Source organism: Sceloporus undulatus, chromosome 5 (genome assembly GCF_019175285.1).
Source record: "Sceloporus undulatus isolate JIND9_A2432 ecotype Alabama chromosome 5, SceUnd_v1.1, whole genome shotgun sequence".
Lineage (NCBI taxonomy): Eukaryota > Metazoa > Chordata > Lepidosauria > Squamata > Phrynosomatidae > Sceloporus > Sceloporus undulatus.
The window spans coordinates 143488963-143513736 of NC_056526.1; the positions used below are offsets into that span (position 1 = coordinate 143488963).

General features: G+C 41.4%; 1 protein-coding gene across 6 annotated transcripts; it reads right to left on the reverse strand.

The window, feature by feature from the left end:
• Positions 1 to 1252: 1252 nt before the first annotated feature.
• On the reverse strand, positions 1253 to 20212 carry LRAT (lecithin retinol acyltransferase). Of its 6 annotated transcripts, none has more exons than XR_006104224.1 (5): positions 20067 to 20212; positions 18838 to 19066; positions 14579 to 15276; positions 7277 to 10477; positions 1253 to 2104 (listed from the first exon to the last, which is right to left on the reverse strand). XR_006104224.1 is itself a non-coding variant. In XM_042470012.1 (5 exons), exons 3-4 carry the CDS (start codon positions 15119 to 15121, stop codon positions 10325 to 10327), a joined length of 696 nt encoding a protein of 231 aa, XP_042325946.1. In that variant the 5' UTR covers positions 15122 to 15276; positions 18838 to 19066; positions 20067 to 20212; the 3' UTR covers positions 3399 to 7696; positions 10280 to 10324. The 6 variants fall into 6 exon arrangements, 5 of the variants coding, with proteins under 5 accessions (XP_042325946.1, XP_042325947.1, XP_042325944.1 ...); XM_042470012.1 differs by lacking the exon at positions 1253 to 2104 and having other exon boundaries at positions 3399 to 7696; positions 10280 to 10477; XM_042470013.1 differs by lacking the exon at positions 1253 to 2104 and having other exon boundaries at positions 3399 to 10477; positions 14579 to 15059.
• Positions 20213 to 24774: the final 4562 nt, after the last annotated feature.

Here is a 24774-nt window from a genome sequence, read left to right on the forward strand (position 1 = left end):
GAATGGAAGAAAATGGCATTGGCGATGCAGAAAGAGACCAAAGAGGGTGACACCCCCAGGCCAGCCCATCGCGCTCTGCTCCTCCCATCCAGTTGACCTGATTCAAAGGCCAAAACGTTCCTATTTAAATACTCCGATTTCTATCCCGAATCAAGGAAAAATACAAGGGTTGACCCTTCTATTTTTTTACGCCGGTTTATAGGCCTCTGACCCAGATTAAATGTTATAAATCGAATCAGATTCGAATCGTAGTAGAAACGATATTGGATTAATCTAGAACTGTTCTAGAGTTAATTCAGGTTTCAGTAGGAACACTACACCTTGGATTCGATTTGTAAACCGGTATATAAGCCAGTGAGAACAACCCCTTTGTTAAAAGATCATATAAAGCTGTTTTAAAAGCATGTAAAACTGACACGCATTAAAAACAATGCACCTAAGCACCTCTGTCTTGTCTGGATTCAACTTCAGTTTGTTTTCCCCTAGTTGATGGTTAGATCTGGGAGATGTCTGAATCATAGGGGGACTCACTGAAGTATATGTTTGAACAGAAGCAGGACGCCTCCTCTACCATTTAATCACATAGTTTTGTAACTGGCAGCTCTCTAATCTCAGTGATTTTAGCACAAGATTTTGAAGTAAGATACTGTAGAAATGAGACAGTATTTAGTGCTCTTTGCTAATTCCCTATCCCAAGAGCAGAAATGTTGAAATTGTTTTCACAGCATAATTCTTATGGCTGGGGAGACAATAAGACTAGTTCTGTTCAGGACCTTTTCCCTCTGCCTCTTCCTCTCCTCCATCACTGCATATTCAGTTGGTATCAATCCAGGAGAAAAGAAAAAAAAAAGTTTGAGCTGTTTTTCATTTATCTTGCACAGAAAACACATCTCCTTCTTATTCTTTCCCCTTTTTTTTGGTAAACCCCAAAGTGGAAAGGCTATGCTTGCACAAAATATTGTGCACCTATTTTGCAAATTTCCCCTCAAACTTCATCCACTATTGTAACAAAATAAAAATGTTATCAGCAGATCTCTCTTTTAAAAAACTCCAGGCCTCATCTGAAACATCATAAGCTTATCACATTTCTCATCTCAGCAGCTAGGAATATAATTGCGAGAAGCTGGAAAACAGCTAAGTGACTGATGGAAAAGAGTTTAGGACACTTGGTTACTCAAAAAGCTTTCTTATACTGTACTTTTCGACTCTGTAATGAACAAAAGAAACTGGACACCTTTTTTAATGACTGGTCAGTTTTTATTGATTACATCAACACCAACTTATTGGCTATCGGACCTCCCACTCATCAAGCTATTCTTTGGAAAGATACTTTGATTCCAATATGAGGGAGGTCTTTAGGACTTTGTTACTGCTATAACCCCACAAAAGATAGCTGTTATGCAAGTTTACACATAGATCTCCAAGGCTATTTGTTATTTATGCATTAATTGTTTGTTTTGTATTGTTATTATAAAATAAATATAAACACTTAATTACAAAAAATAAAGACATTTCACAGAAGGGCTGCTTCAGTTATATCTCGTATGTACTAAGTATACCCCCTCCCCCTTTTTTTTCTTTAAGGCACATAAGTTTGAAATCAGTATGGATTTCAGACAGGACCCTTCAGATTAACTCAAAGTCAGTCTAAAATGTGCTACAAGATCTCTTTTCATACTGATTTTACAGACTAACATGGCTATACCTTTGAATTCTACCAATCTGAAATCAATTTTCCAAACTGCTAAACCAGGTTCTAAATCAAATCCTATGCTCAGTCAATGCACATTCATATGCACTTTTTGGGAAATTACTTTAAAGTATAATAAATGTAACCAAGCCACCCAGAACTGGGCAGTGCTGGAGCATCATCCTACCATTATTCAGTTATGAATGGCTTCATCATATAATTATCTTCATTCATCTTGAAGGTAACATTCCAGCTCTTCTCAAATGAGTGTATGATCCAGTATACACTGATTCTACCACATGCTAATGGAGAAGAGCAAGTTCTAGTGGCTGTGCTACTTTGTTTCCTTTACACATTTCTGTTTGACTGACAACTGTCTGCTCCACCCAAGTGATTGGTCTTCGTTTCCATCATCTGAGAAAGTGAAGGACACATGGTTAAGTTTTGTGAAGACAATAAGCCATTATGCAAATGATTAAATCCTAGCAACTCCTTTCACAAAAAAGCACCTCTGTCAAGTCAACAATGCTGCCCCTGTTGGAGGCTAATATCTTTCAGGAGCTAAGCAAATCCCCCACCACCCCACCAGCTTCTCCCAGAGCTGCCAAGGGTGATTGATGGAGGCCATTTATCTAATCTGGAAGATGACAGGACCATAGATTCTGTAATAGAAGCGAAGTCCAGTCTCCCTTTTATTCTCAGTATGGCAGTCTTTCTCTATGCCTTTCTCTTGCTTGCATTAGTCTATACCCCATGCTTCTGCCAGCAGCTTCTGTTCATTTCACAAAGCCCTCTGGATATCTTTTTTAAAAAAATCTTATTTCATTGAGAGGGAAGCTTTTGTCTCTGAATAAGACCGTGTCTGTGCCTCCTATTGCTACCACTTTCCACTTGTCCAAACTGCCGCCTGTCCCACAGCTGGCTTGGTCTTGCAATGTTAAAAAAGGAGGGAGGGAGGGAGGGAGAGTGAGTGAGTGAGTGAGTGAGTGAGTGAGTGAGCAAAGAAAGGAGGAGATACCAGCCAACAAGATGCTCTTATGTCACTAATGGTGTTTTGAGATCATAGCTTGGAAATGATAGTTTTTGGAATACAAGTGTAAAAGCTGCAGCATTGGCACGATTCTGGAACTTGTAGACCCTTTTCCAAGCTCTTTTGAAGGCAATGTTCTCAACCAGTGACTCCTTGCTCTAACAAATTTTGGATCACCAAACCTCAGTGCAGTCCCTGGGTGACTTAAGGCTTTCATCAACAGGCATGCTCAACTGATGGTTCCTTTCCCACCTCCCATCCCGAAGAAAGAGAACTGAGTGCACAAGGATAGAATTTGCATCTTAAAAAATGGGAAAGGCTTGGTTAGGAAGTTCCCCTTCTTTGATGAGAATACATCAGCAATTCTTTCTGGGGTCCCTAATCCAGGGATGAAGAGCATGCACTCCTCCAGATGTTGCAGTTTCCTTTATCTTGTACTGTTGGCAAGCTGGCTAGGGCTACTGGCAGTTGCAATTCAACATCTTAAAGGTCACATCTGCCCTAATCCAGTTCATTGTATGTATTTTCCCTGGAAGAAGATTAACCATCCATTATGAAGCCAAGCCCTCCCTCCAGTCCATCTCCCTTGGTCCAGGCCTTGGAGGTAGAGAGGAACTGCTGGACCTCTTACCCTTTCCCTCCACCACTCCCTTCTCCTTCTGTGTCATGTCTTTTTAGATTGTAAGCCCGAGGGCAGGGAACCGTCTAATTAAAAAGATTGCATGTACAGCGCTGTGTAAATTTACAGCGCTTCATAAATAAAGGTTAATAATAATAATAATAATAATAACAACATGAACCACTTTCTAGAAATCTACGTCTATCAGATTCTTGCTTTTTCCAGATTTCGTCCAACTGTTAGCATCCAAATCACCTCACTTTTAAAACTAACTGCCTTAGTATTGTGCACAGATATCTTACGAAAGCCAAAGTTCAGCTACCTGCAGATAATTTATATTAGGATAGTGGTTTTCAGCCTTTGTTCTCCAGATGTTTTGGACTTTCATTTCTGTAACTTTTGGCTTTACTGGTGGGGACCTTTGTGACTTAAAGCTCAGGACATCTGGAAAATCAAAGGTAAACTTCTGGAGAACCACAGGATTAGAAAATGTGATGTGGATGAGGAAAATACACTTTAATCCTTTTGAAGTCAGTGCTCAGATGGAAACAACCTAAATGGAATATTCAGTTTGATATAAACAGACACATACCAACATGGGCAACATCCTGATACATTTAGCCTACATATCTTATTAGCTATAGCTAATGGTGAGCAATTATGGGAATTTCAGTGGCTTAATGCAGGGACTACACTATTATAAAATGTCGGATGACAGTTGCCATCACCCAGCCATTATAGTCACGCTGTAGTTCACTGTATCTTGTTGTTGTAATTTGCCATCAAGTGGCTTTGAATTATGGTCAGCCTAAGTATGAGGGACCTCCATGAACCCCAGCCATTAACAACCTGACTCAGCCCTTGCAAACTCAGAGTTGTGGCTTCCTTATTTGAGTTCTTCTGTAATATGGCCTTCCTCTTTTCTTACTGCCTCTCACTTTCTCCAGCAATGGTCCAATTCCTTGGAGAGTGTCTTATACAGGTTCAGAAATTTCTGTTTAAAGTATAGACCCTGAAGAAGTCAAACTTGGTAGAGGCAGAAATACATTGGGCTTTTTAAATTTTTGAGAAATAAAACAAATGGCCATCTCTCAGTACATTGAGCTCTGTCTCCCATTAGATGAGATGCCAAATTTGATTACTCTTTTTGACCAAGCATGTGAATTTGTACAGCATAATAGATAGACAGGTACTTTAAATTGTAGTATAGATGTGGCCATGCAGTCTGGGTCAATTAGAACTGTGCCCAGGAAACATTTCATTATTGATAGCTTTCCCAAGTGTGGCTTTAATAATTTCCAACCATTAGATTTCATAATGAGCTAGCAATGCTGAAAGAAATCAATAGTGTTAGTGTAAGCTGAGTTCACCAGCAGTGTGTAGTCCAAGCAGCGGGGATGACAAATGTTGCTTCCCATAATGGTGGGCAATCCCCATCCCCACTTGGACCACAGGAGTTTGCTGGTTGGGTCTGAGACAGGAAAAGGAAAGGTAGCAGGGATAGATGCAACTGTTGGGCAAAGAAATGTTGTTGTTTTTATTTAACTACCTACCATTCTTTTTTGTTGCACATTTCCCAAACTGATGATACAGTATATCAGACATTACTACATGTGACTTTTAAACTGTAATTACACCAGGAAAGAAGCAGCATTGGCTATAGTAATCGCACACCTCTAACCTGTAGCTGTGTCATCCCTGACCCATCCCTTTTTATTGATGGGGGAAACCCGTCAATGATCTGTCAAGTTGGCAAGTCCCCAGGTGTGAAACATTGCTCCCAGGGCAGTTGTGTGATTGCAAATCACACGGTGTGAGTCTCTTCTCCTCCTTCTCCTCCCCAGCCCTTCGCTATTCCAGATTACTTTTAGTGTCTTTAATTTTTTACCCCGGGGACATTTCATTCATTCTTTCTTTCTTTCTTTCTTTCTTTTGACTTCAGTCACCATAGCAGAGCTCTGGAATTGCACAGAAATGTGGGGATTTAAAAAACAACAACCCTAAAGACATGCTGGGTAGAGCATAAGGCAGGGAGGTGTGGTTAAGGGAAAGTCAGGAAGAGAATGCAATGGGGCAGCACCCCTGGTAGTACCGATGAAAGAAGGTGTGATGATGGCTGCCTTGAGAATGGTGTTTTCCCATTTTATTTTAGTATTATTACTGCTGTGGGAATGGGGCTTAAGTGGAAGAGTCCATCATTGTTTTTGACCAATCCAAGTGCCTGTCCTGGTTGTGCTTTTCCCCCCAACCAAACCAGATAAGTTTTCAGGCAAAAAAAAAAAAAAAAAAAGCACACTCTCATTGTTTCATAGCTTCAAAACATTCCAAAATACTGTACTGATTGAATACAAGCAAATCACCAACGCCTCCATAACCTGGGCGGAGAAGAAAGCACAACGTGCAGCATGTATAGGCTCAGTAAATAGTGAAATAAAAGACTGTGTGACTATTCAGCTTGAGTGTCTATAAAAACTGCCCCATTCAGCCTTCTGTTTTAAAGATGAAGTACTCCGTTTTAAGGATTTTGTTGTGACCCAATTAAAAATGACTTAAATAGGGCTGGCCCAAGACATTGTGGTGCCTGAGGTGGAAGAGCTAAATTCTTTCCCCAAAGCACTGTTCCTGTCAAACCAGTGGGAACAATAAGCTATGGGAGAAATGGAAGAGCATCTTCTCAGCTGTGGAGTGTTCTTCCAATAGAGGTCCAACTGGTGTCAGTGTTGGTTTCCTTCAGGCACCAACATAAAACATGACGTTCTATTAAAGCCATCAGGGACTAATTTACTTCTATGTATATGGTTTTAAATTGTTGTTTCTTATGAAATTGTTTTAACTATTGCTTTGCTTAAAGATGTTTTTATCTTGTTTAAATCATGTATGGTTTTAATCTGGAAGTGTTTTAAAGTCTTTACACTGTATGCTGCCCTGATATCCCACAAAGAAAGGCAGGATATAAATATTTTAAAAGAAATAAATAAGCAACTATATTGTTTTCTTGATAGCATTCAGTTTAATTCTACAATGGGTGATAGTGCATCTAAATTAATGGAGGGGAGGAACTGAAGAAGAAATACTTGCCCCTTCAAATTCACAAATCTCTGCGCATAATATTTCCAAATTCAACTAAAATTATTACGAGAAAATTATTTTATATTAATCAAGAGAAGTGTGCCATAAAACTACTCTAGGGATATAGAGTTTTGGAGGAAAGGGAACAAGAGAGCAAGAAAAAAAGATAAGGAAAGTAGAGAAAAGATAGAGGAGGATGAGCTGGGTCCAACTAGCACTTGGAAAAGCTACTCTTTTTGGACTGCAGCTCCCTAAATAGCCCCCCAGTATGGACACTGGCGAGGAACTGTGAACCCCAAAGATAACTTTTTTAAATGTATGAGACAAATGTTTTAGGGGCTCTGTGGGCTCAATGGAGGGTAGGGGTCTGGAAAGGAGTTCCTCTTTGGAAATTTCCCCTTGCCTTAAGTCATCTACTTTTAGCTTTTAAGTCGAACCATGCTGAGGCTGCCAAACCCAGCTTGTCCTGGCAGAGTTCAGATGAAGGAATACACTACTCCATTGTCTGATCTACTGAACAAAGAGGAAGAGAAGCAATAGTAAAACTACCCAAATGTGTTTCAGAAAAATTAACTTTCACTTTAACCCCAATGATCTTTGACTAATAACAATAAACAGTATGCTACCACCACCACCCCCATTGGTTAACGGCTCCCTTTTCAGCAAATCCAAATAACAACCCCCATCTCCAAGTAGGTGTAAATAGAATAGTCATGCAGCCTACTCATACACAGGTTTAATCAGATGTAACCAGTGGTAACTAGCAACAATGACAGTATGCAGTCCAGGATCCCTGCAATATGTCATAGTCAGGAGACCAAGGTAAGATACCTCTTTCAGCTCAAGGACTCAATACAATTTTAGATACCTTACTGACAGCTACATTTCAATGGTGAGTGGAGATGAAGGCACAAGGCTGGACCAAAAATTGCCAGCATATTTTATCTTCAAGCTTTTACTGCCAGTAACTGAGCCTAGAAAAATCATTCCAGGGCACTTCCAAACTAAAACATGAGGTCTCAGAATATGCTGGGATTTGCCAACTGTTGTCACTTCCACTTCCACATCCACTTGCTCCATTCTTTTGGTGGGCTGTGTGTAGCAATTTCTTGGATCTGCACAAGGACACTTGCAGTGTTTTTGTCTTTTAACTGGGGGGGGGCATGGTTTACTGAGGTGATCTTGTGGTTTGGAGAACAAAGTTTCTTCTCCTTTCATCTTCTGTCTTAGAACTGTAGCACAATAGGGCAAATGGGGCATTTCATTGACTCACTGATGATCTCCAACTCTAAGAGGGGGGTGAAAAAGAAAGGAGAAGAGACATTACTAAGATATGACTTGAAATTAAAAGAAAACTCAGATGTGGGAATAAAATATAGCTAGTGCCAGGAACTGTCAGAAAATGGTTGCTGTCTTCAAGTCGTTCCCACCTTGGAAGATTATTTTATCTTAAAAGCCCTATTGTGGGGTTTTCTGGGGCTGAGTGTGACTCATCCAAAGTCACCCAGTGGGTTTCCATGGCTGAGAGGAGAATCAATCCCTGGTCTACAGAGTCATAGTCCAACATTCCAACTATTGGTCAAGGACAACAGAAATATCATATGATTGTTCAAAATACCCACAGCAACAAATACTGAAACCTCCTGGCATGTGTACCAGGCCTACAGGAGCCTTCAGGTTTTTACTATTGTGAAAAGCCTTTACATAAGTTGGGAAACCACCAGATGTTAATGAAGAGAAGGCATGGCTATCTGGGGAACCCTTGAGAACAACATTTAGCTCCCTGGGGTTTGAGGTCTCCCATCCTGTGGGAGAGAGCAATTACCATCCTATGCTCCCTGTGGTCTTCCCAGAGGTATTTGTTTGGCTTGTCAGTGGAAAAAAATCCTGGACTACAATGAACCTTTGGTCTAATCTGCCCTGGCACATCTTATCCCACTGCATTCCATTCCATGTAAACATGTGTAGGAAAAATATGCCCATTTTCCAATTACAGTCATAATTCCCTTATCCTGAGGGGAGCTGTTTCATTCTGTCTACTGGCTATGACTACTTGAAATGATATTTTTGGACTACAACACCCAGAATCCCCCAGGTTATATGTCCAGTGACCATGCTGTCTGAGAATTTTGGGAAGTAGTAGTTTGCAAAAGTAGTGTTCCCAGGTTTTGCTGCATAGGATGTCTGGCCCTGGACAGAATGACGACAGGAGAATCCCAATCTAGTGACAAAGACCAGGGCTATTAGAAGTCATAAAATAGCTTCTTTATTTCCATGCTACTTGATCTCATTGTGAAGAAAAGACAAAAGAGCCAGGCCGCTCCCTTTCATCTTCCCCCAAACATGGAATGCTCTTTATTTGTTTGTTTTTTTGTTTTAGCCACTTATGCCAACCTTGCCTTGAGGCTTCAAAAGCGCCCGCTGCCATGACTTAAATTGGGAGCCATTGACATTTAATACCAAGGTCAACTTTGCAGCACCCAAACCAGACAGGATGGAAGGAGGTGTCTGTGTCACTTAAGGAGAAATGCTCTTGATGCATTCAACTTCCCACTTTATGGAAACTGAAAGACTAGATATGATCCAGTTGGGAGTGATTAGAACCACGCAATGATAGAAACACACAACAATAATGACACACCTGGGGTTTTCCTCCTCTCTTTTAATATTCATGATCTCCATGTAAGCTACAGCACATCACCTTTCAAAATACAACTGAAAAGGATACTGTATAGTAGACACATGTCTCTGTTGGCCATTTGTTGCTTTTTGTCTGTTTTAAGGCACCATTTTCATCCCAGATGTGTTGGCCTATGACTTCCCTATGAGGAAAGGTTACACTGTTTGGGGCCGTTTAGCTTATAAAAAAGGTGAGTACGGGGAGACATGAAAGAGGTTTATAAAATTATGCATCATGTAGACAAGGGGGATATAAAGAACCTTTTCTTTCTCATCGTATTAGAACCTAGGGTCATCCACTAAAGCTGAATGGTGAGTGGTGGAGAAAAGGAACTACTTCACATAGCACATAGTTAAACTGCAATGTTCACTGTTGTGATGGGCTGCAATTCACATGACTTTAAAGAAGATAACTTTATAAACAAATTCATGGAGTTTAGAATCAATACTGGCTAATGCTCAGGATGGCTTGGTATCCCTCCAGTTGCTGGGGAGCATGAAAGGTAGGGTGCTTTTCCACCCATGTCCTACTGACATGTTTCACATGGATGGTAATCGTGTATTCTTCCAGTTGTGGTTGGACTATAACTCCGATCACCCCTTGCCAGTGTAGTTTATGGTGAGGATTACTGGGAGTTGCCATCTGACAACATCTAGAGGGCTAAATGATTCCTACCCTTGGTGTAAAAAGGATGTTGCACTAGATCTGATATAGCATAGCTCTTCTTTTGTCCTTAAGTTCCTGTCATCCCCAACTAGTTTGACCAATGGACATCTTAGTTAGGGAAGATGGGAGCTGTAGTTCAGCACATCTGGAGACTGCTAGGCTGTAGAAGACTCATTTAAGGATTCAAAAGCCTGGTTTAAGCTATATCCAAGAGATAATTCTTCACATTTTACACCCACTCTCCAATCCTATGCATATTTACTTGGGGAACTAATCCCACCAATCTTAGCAGAGTTTACTTTTGAGTGTATAACCTATGCACATTTGCTTGGCAGTAAACCCCATGAATCCATTGCTGAAGTTGCTTTCTGCAAAGATTTGCACAAAATCAGGCAGCTTACACAGTAAGCTGTTACTTGTTCACCATATTCTGGTTTATCTTACATCTAAATAAGGATACAACTGTAAGTCACATTCTCCTCAGCTCACAAAACATTGGGAAGGACTTTGAGCTTTCATAAATACATTATACATCCTATGTACAGCTGCCAATAAGCGTTGGTGACTTCATTAACCAGCCATCCACAACATGAAGGGAATAATGATGGTAGGGAGAGTAGTGGATGGAGCAAGGCCCATGCAGAGTATAGAAACCAGTCCCAGTAGTGCTGAAGCAAGAACGCTCCTCTGGTCCCGAATTACCATCTTCACTGTTTCACAGAACTGCAAAGATCAGAACAGAAAAGTTGAGAGTTCAAAGTAAAGAAAAAAATGAAAACCACTCAGTAAATGACACTGTGAGCTGTTAGCCCTTCAGATGTTTTGGACTATATCTCCCATAATCTCTAAGCACCGGTCATACTCTCTTGGGATTCTGGGAGCTGTAGTCTGAAGCAACTGGTAGGACAAAGTCCCCTCCTCCTTGCTGTACAGCATGAGCAAGGAGACTAGCATTTGGTTGTGTACTCTCTTATTTTTAGTTACCCTCTTATTCCCCACCAGATCTTATTTGTGGTTTCAGGACAAAATGACCCCCAATGTGATATTTGTAATATTTTAATCAGGAGACTGATTTGGAATGGGATCTGGAATTACTTCAAGTAATTTCTGATTTACAGTGATCCAAAAGCAGCCCTATCATGGGGTTTTCTTGGCAGGATTTGTTCCAAGGGGTTTTGCCATTCCATTACTCTGAGGCTGAGAGATTGTGAATTGCCCAAGGTCCCCAGTGGGTTTCCATGGCTGAGCACAGTTGAACCCTGGTCTCCTGGAGTCCTAGCACAGCACTCAGACCACAACACCATGCTGGTGAAATAGAAAACGATACTCTTTGGCAGATCTTGAAGAACTTACTTTTGGGCTACAACTCCCAGAATCTCCTACACATAATGGCTGCTGGTGGTTCTGGGAATTTTTCAAGTGCTGGATATGGACCAGTCTGCCAGTCCACAGTGATAGCCAATTTGGGGCTTGGAATAGTTAATAGTATGGTGGTGTGCACTAATTAAAGTGTGCTTAAACTGAATAAATGAAGGCTGCAGAACTAGCTGTCCTATTTCTTAGGGAAGCATGCACTTTAAAAAAAATGAAACCGGGGGGCTTAAGGGTTTAAGGTTTGCGCTTTTTTTCCAGCCAAGCTATTTATTAGCCTATTGAAGCATTATACAAAAACCCTGTTATATGAGCAGTGCTAAACAGTAACACCAATTAAAATCTGTTCTTGTCTCTCAGAGACCTGGCAGACTTAACCTACGTCATTGGCATTTCACAGATTCAATATTTTAAAAAAATAAAAGGAGAAATTCAAGCAAAAAGCCCTTGCTCTGTTTCTTGCCCACACTGAGCACAGAGAGCTAATATGTGTTCCATTCTAATTAGCCACCCAGAAACAGTGCCTCCACTACAGCAAAGTATTTGCTTGAGACCCAAATAAATCTGACATGTTTCCTTTTGCAGACTTCATCAAGCTCTGCTTGTAAAGCATGCCCCTGAGTTAACTTGGGGCCAATGCTCCTGCTGCCCTCAAACCCTGCACAAATGTACCTTTATTTCACTCTGCTGTTAGTAACCACCATCCCTTTACAGTCCAGTACCTTAAGCTTAGCAGCAACTAATTCAGATGGATGAAACTAAAGTTTGGGGAAAGTTATTTTTATCACTACATCTCCCAGAATCCCACCAGCTGCAATGTTGACTGGGGGGTACTCTGGGTAATGTAGTCCAAAAATAACTATTTTGATCTCTGTTTGCATTACCATATAAACATTACAAAATATTGGAAAGCTGGGCTCACCCCTTCTCACTACATAGTGCCAAAGCATGCTGCATTAACAGTTCACAATGCAGTCTCATTCATTTTCATTTGACAAGAAAAAGAGTTTTTAGGTCCAAAACACATCACAGAAATAATTCAGTTTGAGACCACTTTAACTGTCCTAGGTCAGTGCTAGAATTCTGGGAATTGTAGTTTAGCATTGAGTCACCAGAGCTGTCTAACAGAGAATAATTTGCCTAAATGTCTCAAAAAACTAGTTTCCAGAATTCCCTAGCACTGATTCACGGCAGTTAAAGCGGTGTCAAACTGGATTATTGCTGCAGTGTGTTTTGGACATTAGTTACATTTAGGAGTAAGATTTATATGTGGCAAGCTTGTAAATTATGACTACAAGTCCCAGAATCACACAACCAGCACAACTATGACTCTTCTATCCTCTCATGCGTTTTTGTAACACTATGCCTGAAGAAAGGGATTGAGAGATCTCAAAAGGTGGCATACTTTTTGTGCCCCTTTGTTTGGTTTAATAAAAGCATCATACTGATTTGACTATGCTGTCTAAAGGATTCTGTGAATCACAGTGTACAAAAACCCAAACAAATAACCTTTTCCAAGGCTTTAGTTTAAATAAAACTTTGTTGGGCTAACAATCTGTGGCGGATGCTCCAACACACATATTATTAATGTTATGCTTTTATCACAGACAAAAGGAAACAAAGTGTTCCAGCTTTTGAAATCTTTAGATCTCTTCATCAGGCATGATATTACAAATAGTAGGAAGGGGTGGGAACAGTCATGAAGTGGAAGTCATGTCTGTCTTTTTTGTAACATCCCCCTCACTTTTATAAGATCTTAACTGATGAAGAGATCTCACGTTCTCGTAGAAATGTATACATTTCTGTGCCCTTTTGGTTGGCCCAATAAAGGTATTGCACTACTATTTTGGAATAAACACACACATATATGGTCAACACATACACATCTACTTTTGTGGAAGGTGCTATGCTTCAAATGACTGCACAAAAGCTCTGCTTTTAAACTAATCAGAAGAATAAATAAATTACACTTCTACTAATCAGAGGAATCAAAAGTTTTCTCACACTAAAGGAGAAGATGGGAAAAGAAGAGAAGGACCATCCTACATATGTCCTTTGTGGCATAGGTGGTACAGTTGTCCCTCCATATTCGCTAGGGTTAGGGGAACAAGACCTCCATGAATATGGAAAAACCGCAAATAACAAAAACACTGTTTTTACCTGAGAGGACACTTCTCTAGGACTGTCTAGGTCCTCCAGTGCAACTCTGTGGTCAATGTCCAACATACACTGACCATAGAATGGCACTGGAGTAGCTACAAATGGTTTTTCAGTGCAACTTTTAGTTAAAGTTGACCACAGAGTTGTACTGGAGGACCTAGACAGTCATAGAAAGAACATATTAATGAAATCCGTGAATAATCAAATCTGTAAATATCAAAGCCGCAAATATGGAGGGATGACTGTGTAAGTTTCAAAAGAAGCAGTAGATAGGGACTTGGAGCCTTCATGTAATTACAGACAAGCAAGCAGCATTATATATACAGTACTACACTCCACTTTCTATCTGAAGACTCTTGATTAGGTGGAAAGGTGGTTGAAAAATATCCCACCTAGTATGGCTATTAGCAGTCAGAGACCAAAATACTATTCACTGTTAATGTGCTAATGGCACATCAGTGATTCAAGCAGGAAGAGAAGAGCTCACTGTTAAAACAATGGCTTGCCAACTTTCAAGGGAGTCTCAAAGAAACGCAACCGCAGAAGCTACAGCAGTGGCACTCAGCACTGTTATAGTCTGACCAGAGAATGTGTTTATAGATGTTCCTTTCTTAAAAGTGCTTTTGAACTAATATTGCCTTTACTCCTCCAGCTGGAAAAGGAGACAAGAGATTATCTTCAACAGAGATTGGTCTTGTTTAAATGTTTTTGGAAGAGAATAGCTCTAGGTTGGATCCATGTTCAGACAGGAGATGACTTGAGTTACAGTATATCCCTGTGCTTTCTCAGCAGCATCAAGCACTCTGTCCATTTCCCAGACAGTCTGAAGAGGTTGGGTTGTGGGCTTTTTTGTGAGTTTTGTTTTGGTTTTTTGTTTATCCTGACTAGAGAGGCACATAAAATGTCAAGATAATCATTTTGTTGAAAGAAGCAAAGCAAGCTGGGACTTAGATCCAACAGATCATATGAAGGATGTTGTCAACTAACAAAGTTTGTTACTAGGGGCCAGAGTTTGGAAGAATTCCTGTTTTGGACTGAGAGGGATTCTGAGAGCTGTAGTTCAAAAAAAAGTAGTATTTCCAAGCTGTTCTAGATAAAAGAACGATCAAGCAAGGATTCTTTCCTCTCCCCTAAACAAACCCCTGCCTAATTATATATCTCATTTTCTGTTTTAGGAGGGAGACATTGGGAAGAAAATCCATACAGAAATATATTATTAATAAACAATATTGAGTCTCACAGTGACAAGACTGGCTCCTTTTGTCTGAACAGTTTTGGACAATGACATTTTACCTTGTCAGTCTGGAAGCTGACCGCAGAGTCATATCTGCAGAAGGTCACAAAATGTTCACAGTTGTTCCAAAGCAAGCTGTAGTCTGTGGCACCCACCATCTTCTCTGCTCTGCTGACCACCTCTTCATTACTCAGGATGTGGTTCTTGAAAAGTTTGTCCATGTGGTTCACCAGAATAGAGCCTCCATAGGCAAAGTCCTCCACTGTGTCCACGCGGATCCGGGCCATTTTAGCAATGACGCCCAAGATGAGTCTCTTATTGGTCACCACTTTCTGGATCTGCTTCTGGTCACTGGTGAGAGCTGGCAGGATGTCCGGCATCAGGTGGGCCACCCGGTTGTCACCCAGGTAGATGCCAAAATGAATGAACAGAGTGCGGGGCACTTCCAACAAATCTCCTGGCTTGAAGTAGGTTGTGTCATAATAAGAAGCATGTTTTTTCTTTTCTTCCTCCTCAGTGCTGGAGCCCATACCAAGGAGTCTGGAAAGCAGAAGAAACTTTTCCAGTAGCAGCGATGCTATTTCATACATAGGGTTTTTCATGATCTTATGTTTCTGGCTGCTGCCACTGCCACCGCCACTGCTGCTACTGCTATTGACTCATTCTGCTTCAAAAACCTTGCCTTTTTATCACAGTAAGAGGGGCCATCCCACGAACAGAATCTGTTTTGATTGGCAGACAGGCAAGTGGGTGGCCCCTGTGAAATGAAATAGACCTTGACTCAGAGAGTGGCTCTTTCAGAAAACATTCTCCAGGAGATCAGATTATTTATTCATGACCGAAGGAACAACAACATCAACAACAAAATTAGCCCTGCACTAAATAGTTCTTCAAAGATTTTGTTTCTCAAGGTACAAAAACATCACAAATGAACATCCTGTGGGTCCATAAGGATGTATGAAAATACAAACATCATCTGGAATTTAATTCAAAAGTTGCTATAATACTACACAAAGTTTGGAAAAGTTTCTTTGGGAGACCAAGACTCTCAGAAAACCCAATGGTTATGCTGGCTGTGGGATACTGGGAGCTATAATCCCAAACAGTAGCTTTGTACAGGTTCCACTATAACATGCGAGCCCATGATGAAATATTTAAATACTGAGGCTCCAATGAAATACTCACATAATTTCCAGTGAATTCAGTGCTGCTTACTTTTAAGGAAATACACAGAAGATTGGGATACTTCAATTCTAAACATAGTTACAGTGCATGCGCATTAATTTCAGTGGGATTTACTTCCAAGGAGTGATGCAGGCTTGCAATGCATTTACCAGGAAGCCAGTCTTACTGCCTTTATTGCGGCACCTTCCAGGTAGGCATGTAAAGAACTGCAACCCTGATAAGAACTCCCATTGCAATCAATATATCAATCCTAATCCGGCTGTGTTCTTGTGTGCCTTCAAGACATTTCCTAGCACATGGTTATTTAGCAAGATTTGGTTAAAAGGGGGGTTGCCTTTGCCTTCCTCTGAGGCTGAGAAAATGTGACTTGCACAAAGTCACCCACTGGGATTTGAACCTTGGTCTCCAGAGTTATAGTCCAACACTCAAACCATTACATCATGTGTTAAAAGAATGTTGACAGGCTCTATTAAGTTATATGTTTATGTTGTGGCACATACACTGAATGTGAACCTTTTTACAAGATGTACTTTAATGTTACATGAACTGACAGGACTACATGAACAGGACTACTAATGGAAAAAGTATCATTTAAGGCATCAAAATGGGATGCAGTGGCTCAAGTGGTTAAGACGCTGACTCTGTTGATTGCAAGATCAGCAGGTTGGCATTTCGAGGCCCAAGTGCTACATGATGGGGTGAGCTCCCATCACTAGTCCCAGCTTCTGCCAACCTAGCAGTTTGAAAGCATGCAAATGCAAGTTGATAAATAGGTATCACTCTGGTGGGAAGGTAAACATCGTTCTGTGCAATCATGCTGGCCACATGATCACAGAGTAGCCTCTGGTAATGCTGGCTCTTTGGCTTAGTAACGGAGATTGTCCGCCCCCTATGGCTGGTCACGACTTGACAACCTTGTCAGTGGGGAATACCTTTACCTTTTAAGGCATCAAAACCAGCATTTTAGATTTTAGATGCCTTCAGTGATAAGCTTTTGGATTGCAAATGAATCTGATATTACAAATGTCACAGAAGGATCCAATGATATTTTAGGTTCTAGATGCATTCAGTGATACATTTTTGAAAATGCAAACAAGCAAAAAACCCATCCACCAACCAACCAAAACCTTATGGTATAAAAGCTGTGGAATGAAGAGTCTGAATGCTCAATATTTTAGGCTCTATATGCCTTCAGTGATATGGAAATACAAAAACCAAACAAACAAACTTATGATATAGAAGCAGTGGAAGGGTCTAAATGCTCAATATTTGAGAATTAAAAGATAAAGCCGTGTTAGTCTGTAGAATCAGTATGTAAGAGATCTTGTAGCACCTTTGAGACTAACAGAAAGAAAGCAATTGGCAGCATGAGCTTTCCTAGGACTCTTTCACCTGGCGAAACGTGACAGGAGCATCGCAGGATGCTCCCTTCACTGTCACACAATTGCTTGAAGATTATCAGACATTGCCATAATCACATTATCCCGCAAATAAAGAGTAATTTTAGCATTGCTTTTCTTTCGCATGACTTTCCTCTTGTATTCGTGGGATAACGCCACAATTATGGCAACGTTGTGCGATGTCTGATAATCTTCAAGCAATTGCACGATAGTGATGGAAGTATCCCGCTATGCTCCCATCACTTTTCGCCATGTGATAGAGCAACTAGACCTAAGTCAACTTATTCAGATGCTTCCTGCTTCTTTAAGTCTACGAAAGCTCATGCTGTCAACTTCTTTCTTTCAGTTAGTCTCAAAGGAGCTATAAGATCTCTCTACATATCAATATTTTACATTCTAGATGCCTTCAAGTGATGTTTTTGGAAATGCAGAACAAAAAATAAACAAAAAACTTATGGTTTAAAACTCATGTAGGGGTCTAAATACTCAATATTTTAGGTTCTAGATGCCTGATGTGATACGTTCTTGGAAATGGAAATACATGTACACGTATATATGCTTTGAACATTCAAGCTGGCTTTCTTCATGAGTTCAGAAGAGGTCTTTGAATTTGCCAGAAACCTAGCTGGACTGTTCCATATATATATATACTGTAGATAGATAGATAGATAGATAGATAGATAGATAGATAGATAGATAGATAGATATAGATATATATATGGAAAAGATAAAGGTAGTCCCTTGACATGAATGTCTAGATGTAACCAACTGTAGGGAGCGGTGCTCATCTCCATTACTAAGCCAAAGAGCTAGTGTTATCCGAAGACGAAGCCAGTGGCCATATGGCCAGAATAACTGCACCGAATGCTGTTACCTTCCCACCGAAGTGGTACCTATCTATCTACTTGCACCTGCATGCTTTTGAACTGCTAGGTTGTCAGAAGCTGGGACTAATGATAGGAGCTCACCCCATTGTGCAGCACTCAGGCCTCAAACTGCCAACCTTCCAATCTTCTGATCATCACAATTGGCGTCTTAAGCACTAGGCCACTCCATGTGTATGTGTGTGGGGGGGGGAGGGTTATAAATGTCATGGAAGGGTCCAGTTAGGTTTCTGAAACATATATATACCATATATATAGGTAAAGGTAGTCCCTTGACATGAATGTCTAGTCACAACCAACTGTAGGGGGCGGTGCTCATTTCAGCAATCACACCAGTGAATTGGCATCTTAACCACTAAGCCACTGCTTCCGTGTGTGTGTGTGTGTGTGTGTGTATATCTGGGGTATAAATGTTGTGGAAGGGTCCAACTAGGTTTCTGTAGCATACACACACACACACACACACATACATATATATCTGTGTATCTGTGTGTATTTATAGACACCACACACACACATGGTATAAATATGTGTGTGTGTATTTGTATATCTATTTATCTATCCATGTGGTATAAATCTTGTGGAAGAGTCCAACAAGGATTCTGCAGCATGTGTGTGTGTGTGTGTATCTATCTATGACTAGACTGAGGCTATCGTACTTTGGCTACATCACGAGGAGGCATGACTCACTGGAAAAAAACAATGATGCTAAGAAAGGTGGAGAGAAGCAGAAAGAGAGGAAGGCCACATGCTAGATGGATGGACTCTATTAAGGAGATCACAAGTGTGAATTTGCAGGACTTGAGCAGAGCAGGGGAGCAATGGGAGTCTTGGAGATGTCTCACTTACAGGGTCGCCATGGGTCGAGATCGATTCGAGGGTGGATAACAACAACAAATAGGTATAAATATTGCGGAAGGGTCCAACTAGATTTCTGGCAGATTTGAAGACCTCTTACTGCTGGGCTCATGAAGAAAGCCATCTTGAATGTTCAAAGGATAAATCATCCCATCGTTTCAGAGTCTGGGGGCATCATCAATATGGTACACTACGGGTCTCCTTTGAATGCTGTTTCTACCTGGAGGAAATTTCAGAAGTAAAGAACTGAAATTAGAGATCCGTTTTAAAGAGAAACAGCCTATCTATACTCAGAGCTGGGAAAGTGACACTCCCCTCCCCTTAGCCAAGGGTCCCATCCATATTATTTTTCTTCTCCATTTTGTTTCTCTTCCCAAACCATGGACTGACTCCCAGGTTCAAGGGAACAAGGAGGATGCTAAAGAGCACAAAGGCACCCAGCCTTCACTCCCTTTGCCTTTTTCTTATTACAAAAATCCAAAATGGGGTTGAGATTTGCTGCTTTTAATGCCCCAAAGTGGACATTTGGGGAGGAAGAAGGTGTGCCTGGGTGATGTGTGTGTGTGAGAGAGAGAGAGAGAGAGCGTGAGAGAGTGAAAGAGAGGTGTGTGTGTGTGTGTGTATTTGCTCCCTTCTTTATTCAAATCTTTCCAATTACAAAATAAATTTTAATTAACATTTCAAAATTTGACACATAAAACACAGTCATATACTAAAGTTCACATAGACATATAACAACATACAGCAATATCCCCCATCCACATCTCTCAAAGGCACTTGAAGCACAGTTGGCCAGACAAAAAGGGGAAGTGGCGACTGGTTTTGCAGCTTCACACAACAACACACCCAGAGAGACAAGAAGAGCAGCAAATCATCCCTACGTTTCACGATGGGCAAATAGTCCCCATTATTCTCTATGGGCAAACATTCCCCATGTTTTCCTATGGGCAAGTTTCCCCCAATGATTCTCTATGGGCAAGTTCCTTTTGGGGCTTTTTAAATGCTTCCCCAAGCGACGTGGCAAGGAAGGTTCCCGAGGGGAGGTTTGCCAGCTGCCTTCCCTTGAGGCTGAGAGAGTGTGACTCGCCCAACGGCGCCAAGATGGCTCTCTCTCTCTCTCTCTCTAATAATAATCATAACAACAATGATCATCATCATTTTAAAAATGTAGTTGGGCCACTGAGGCGAAGAGGCCGTTTGTCGCCTGGCCTCCTTCTTACCTGAGGGGGAAATGGCGGGTCCCTTGGGGCTCCCTCCCTCCCTCCTTCCTTCCCCGCCGCCTTCTTTCCTGGGGCTCCCTCCTCGCCCTCCTTCCTTCTTTCCTTCCCTCCTTCAGCCATGATCTGGGGTTTATTTGGCCACAGCGCCGCTCCTGAGGGAAGGAAGCCGGGGGCGGGAAAGGGAAGGGCGGCTTCTCCTCCTCCTCCTCCTCCTCCTCCTCCGCCTCCTCCTCAGACTTGTTCTTGGGGCCTCAGGGCAGCACTAGGTGCCACCACCATCATCATCATCATTATGCCTTGCAGTGCCTTTGAGACTCAGAAGTTGGCAGAAGGACTGCTTTCCTATACTTAAGCCTGCTTCCTCAGATGCAGTTGGATATTGTTATTGTTGTTGTTGTTATTATTATTATTATTATTATTTAGCGACAACTTGCAGCACCTTTGAGACAAACTGAAAGGAGTGGACATCATGAGCTCTCCTAGGCTTAAGCCTGCTTCCTCAGATGCATTTGGATATCATCATCATCATCATCATCCTCATCCTCCTCCTCCTCCTTTGAGCTTCACTGAAAGAAAGAAGTTGGCAGCATGAGCTTTCCTAGATAATAACAACATTTTCTCTTTCTTCCTCCTGTTTGGCTTTTAACTCCTTTGACGAAGAAGCCAGTGGAGCTTCGCAACCTTGTGCCGTGTGTTTTGCACATCTTGGTTGACCAATAAAGGCAATGCAGTTTGGGGGATTTGGGGTGTTATTGTACCTCATTTTCATTTGAATGTCTGTGGAAAGGGTATTTTGGCTCATGGGAGGTGGAAAACTGATGGTCTGCTGGAATAATCACTGCAAAGTTTTGTTGTTGTTGTTGTTGTTGTTGTTGTTGTGTGTTTTCAACTGATGGCAGCCCTTAAGGCCTGGGGTTTTCTTGCCAGGTTTCTTCAGTGGGGTTCGCATTGCCATCCTCTGAGGCTGAGAGAGTGTGACTTGCAAGAACTGAATCTTCCCAGTTTCTAGATGGGAGCAGGAGTGAAAGGTGTTGAAACCATGGATTTGAAAAGACCAAAAACAACAACAACAAAGGTTATTATAAATAAGCTTTATCTCTCTTTGTTTACAGTATATATAACAAAAGTATACAAAACCAATATAGACAAAGGATACAAAATAAACCATAGCAATAATGACAATCACAATAACAAAACAGCAAATGATACAAACTGTATTGAATCAAACAACACAAATATAACACAACAGAAAAGAAGGCTAACGAAAAGAGTGAGTAAAGGAGGGAGGGAGAGACTCACAACTAAAGCTAGCCTTATGAAGGCTCAAAAATTGATTCGAGCTATACATAGACAGGTGAAGATCATCTGTACTCTCTATAATGACTCTATAATGACTCAAGTTATAGCCCTTGTTACTATTCCAGCAAAAGGCACAGGAACGATCTCATTTGACAGCATTGTCAAGGTTATCTGGGGGTACCTCCCTATCACAGCTCTTCCACACTGCAGAAATAAAGCAGTTTGATACCACTTAACTGACTTGGCTGCATCTTGTCAGATCCTGGGATTTGTAGTTTGGTGTGGGATTCAGCCCGGTCTGTCAGAGAGTTTGCTGCTTCACCAAACTACAGCTCCCAGGATTCTGTGGGATGCAGCCATGGCAGCTAAAGTGATGTAAAACCGCTTTATCTCCACAGTGTGGATACACCTGCAGTGTCACGTTTTAGGGACGTCTTCTAAACAACCTATCGCAGGATGGGTTTGACTACAACTGTCATCATCCCCAAGGCACCAAGGCTGGGGGGCGCAGGGAAGCTGGAACACAGGATCCCAAAATTGCCAAACCTCCCCGCTCCATCCTTTGTAACATGAGCTCCTGCAGGATGTATTTTGGCAAGAATGGGAAATGTTACTTTCTTCTAGGCAGTAACCTAGAATCTTCTAGGCAGTTGCTGAAGACGGGAATCTGGGGACTGTAGGTCGAAAAGTAATTTTTCCAGCTTCTGAGTGGACACCTGTCTCTCTTCTAATGCACATTGCAGATGTACTGGTGAGCCACCTGGTGAATGCTACTATGCTTCCAAAATGTTTATTACTTCTTCCTTTCTTGCCTTCACCCAACTCAGCTGGGCTTAGGATGGCATGGGAAAGCATTGTGGAGGGTTGTGTGTATGTGTGTTGTCTGCCTTCAAGTCATTTCTGACTTATGGCGACCCTAAGGCAAACCTGTCTTGAGGTTTTCTTGGCAAGATTTGTTCAGAGAAGGTTTGCCTTTGCCTTCTCTGCTGAGGCTGACAGACTGTGACTGGTCATCCAGACTTGTAGTTCAACACTCAAGCCACTATGCCACACATGGAAAGTAGGTGGGAGCAATTGACAAGACACAGAAAGCCATCGAATTGTCAACAGTCAAAATGTGCAATTGATAATTTTCTGGCAAAAGTGTGTTTCTCTGGCTCTAGGTGTGACTAGCAGATACTCCCATGCAAGCGTGCCCAGAGGAGGGTGACCAAAATGGTGAAGGGTCTGGAAACCGTGCCTTATGAGGAAAGACTTTGGCAGCTGGGTATGTTTAGCCTGGAGAAGAGACAGTTAAGAGGTGATATGATAGCCCTGGTTAAGTATCTGAAGGGGTGTCACATTGAGGAGGGAGCAAGCTTGTTTTCTGCTACTCTAGAGACTAGAACATGGCACAATGGATGCAAGCTACAGGAAAAGAGATTCCACCTCAACATTAGGAGGAACTTCCTGACACTAAGGGCTGTTCGACAGTGGAACACACTCCTTCCTCGGAGAGTGGTGGAGTCTCCTTCCTTGGAAGTCTTCAAACAGAGGCTGGATAGCCATCTGTCAGGGATGCTTTGATTGTGATTTCCTGCATGGCAGGAGGTTGGACTGGATGGCACTTGTAGTCTCTTCCAATTATATGTTTCTAAGCATTTTTATTCTACTTTTTGCCAACCCAAGCACTCTTCAGAACAGCAATGGGGGTATGGAGCAAAGCAAGTTCCCAGGCAGCATTTGGGGCTTTGGAAACATCTTGAAGGGACACAACGCACACACATGCTCTCTTGTAAAACTGTTGTAACAAATGGCACAATGTGACACTGGGCAGGGACGTAGCCAAGGGGGGGGGGTTTCTTGGGGTCCGCCCCCCCTTCCATTAGAAAAATGAATGGTGCGTGCTGCTGCGCTGCCGTGCTCAAGCCCCATTATAATGGTGGCACTTAGTCTGGAACCTCCCCCTCTTCCTAAAATCCTGGCTACGTCCCTGCACTGGGGGCTACTGCAGAAAACCCCTCTAGAGGAGATTAAAGTAATTAAACAGAGCTTAAGTTACTTTTTGGACTACACTTCCCTAGGAATCCCCTTATCAACATGGTTGCTGGCCTTGCTGGCTGGTCGATTCAGTAAACTGTAGCCCCATAAAGTAACTTTCCCAAACTCTCAATTAAGACTATATTCAATAACTAGGAATCTTTACAGTCACTTGTAATGTATTTATTTATTTATTAGATGTGAAACTTTGGGATTTGAAACTTTCAGAGCACTTCTGACTGCTTGCCCTTTCCTTTTGACTGCAGAGTGGCTTCAAAAAGAACAGGCAGAATATACTGCAGCATTCTCTATAGCTAGAGACCAGGGGGACAAAAAAGCTAAATGTAGACACTTAGAAGGTGAAAAAAGACATTTCCCAACTGTGTCTTATTGTTTAGATAGAATTACCTTTTGTTTTCTTTCTCAAATTGGTATTTAAGCTTTTTCCTACCCCACATACCCCAAATGGCAGGGGTCCATTACCAGTAAATCCAGAGAGGAAATCGACCATGAAACCAGAGAAGATACTTGGAGGTTTGGTCAAAAGCCTCAATTGCTTGGCTGAATCACAAAAGGAACAAAAGAAAAACAACAGTTCTCTTCTTGCTGTTTCCACAAGTGGAGGCAACTGATGGTTTAACTTTATCGCCTTCATTATCAGGAACCACAAACATCGGGAAGACAAACAGCACAGGAGCTTGCCTATTTGCCTCATATTTCAGTATCTTTAATAGTGAACTGCATCATCCCTCATTTTGGGGAAGCAATTCCAGACAATTTTTCCTCCAAATGCTTTAACCGTTTACATCGTTTCTACAAGAACTCTGGTTACAACTTGCCCAACTCTTCTAGTACCTTTATATGGCTGACAAGAAGAGAGAGATCTTTTTGTGAACAATCTATACTTCTCAACTCCAGATTGTTCTCTTACCATTAGTTTTGGCTACATGCTTAGTAGGTAGGGAGTAAGAGGTATTCTACTTAAATGTAGTTGAAATACAGTCCAGGGTATTTTCTCACACCTTACCAACCACCAGTCTTTTCTAATGAGTCACGCCACAATATGTTTTAAGTACAACAGCCCCAATGTAGTCACATCCTTTGTGTCACATTGTTTTTGTATGCCGTTTAGATCACTTCTGCTTTATGGTAACCCCAAAGCAAACCTACCACAAGATTTTCTTGACAAGATTTCTTCATCCTGGGAGCTTGTGATTTATACAAGGTCATGATTTTCCCACGGCTGAGTGAGGATTCAAATCCTTGTGTCCCAGAATCCTGAAATAATAATAATAATAATAATAATAATAATAATAATAATAATAATAATAATAATAATAATAAATACCTCTCATATATATGGATGGAAACTGAGCTAGCAGTGACTGAC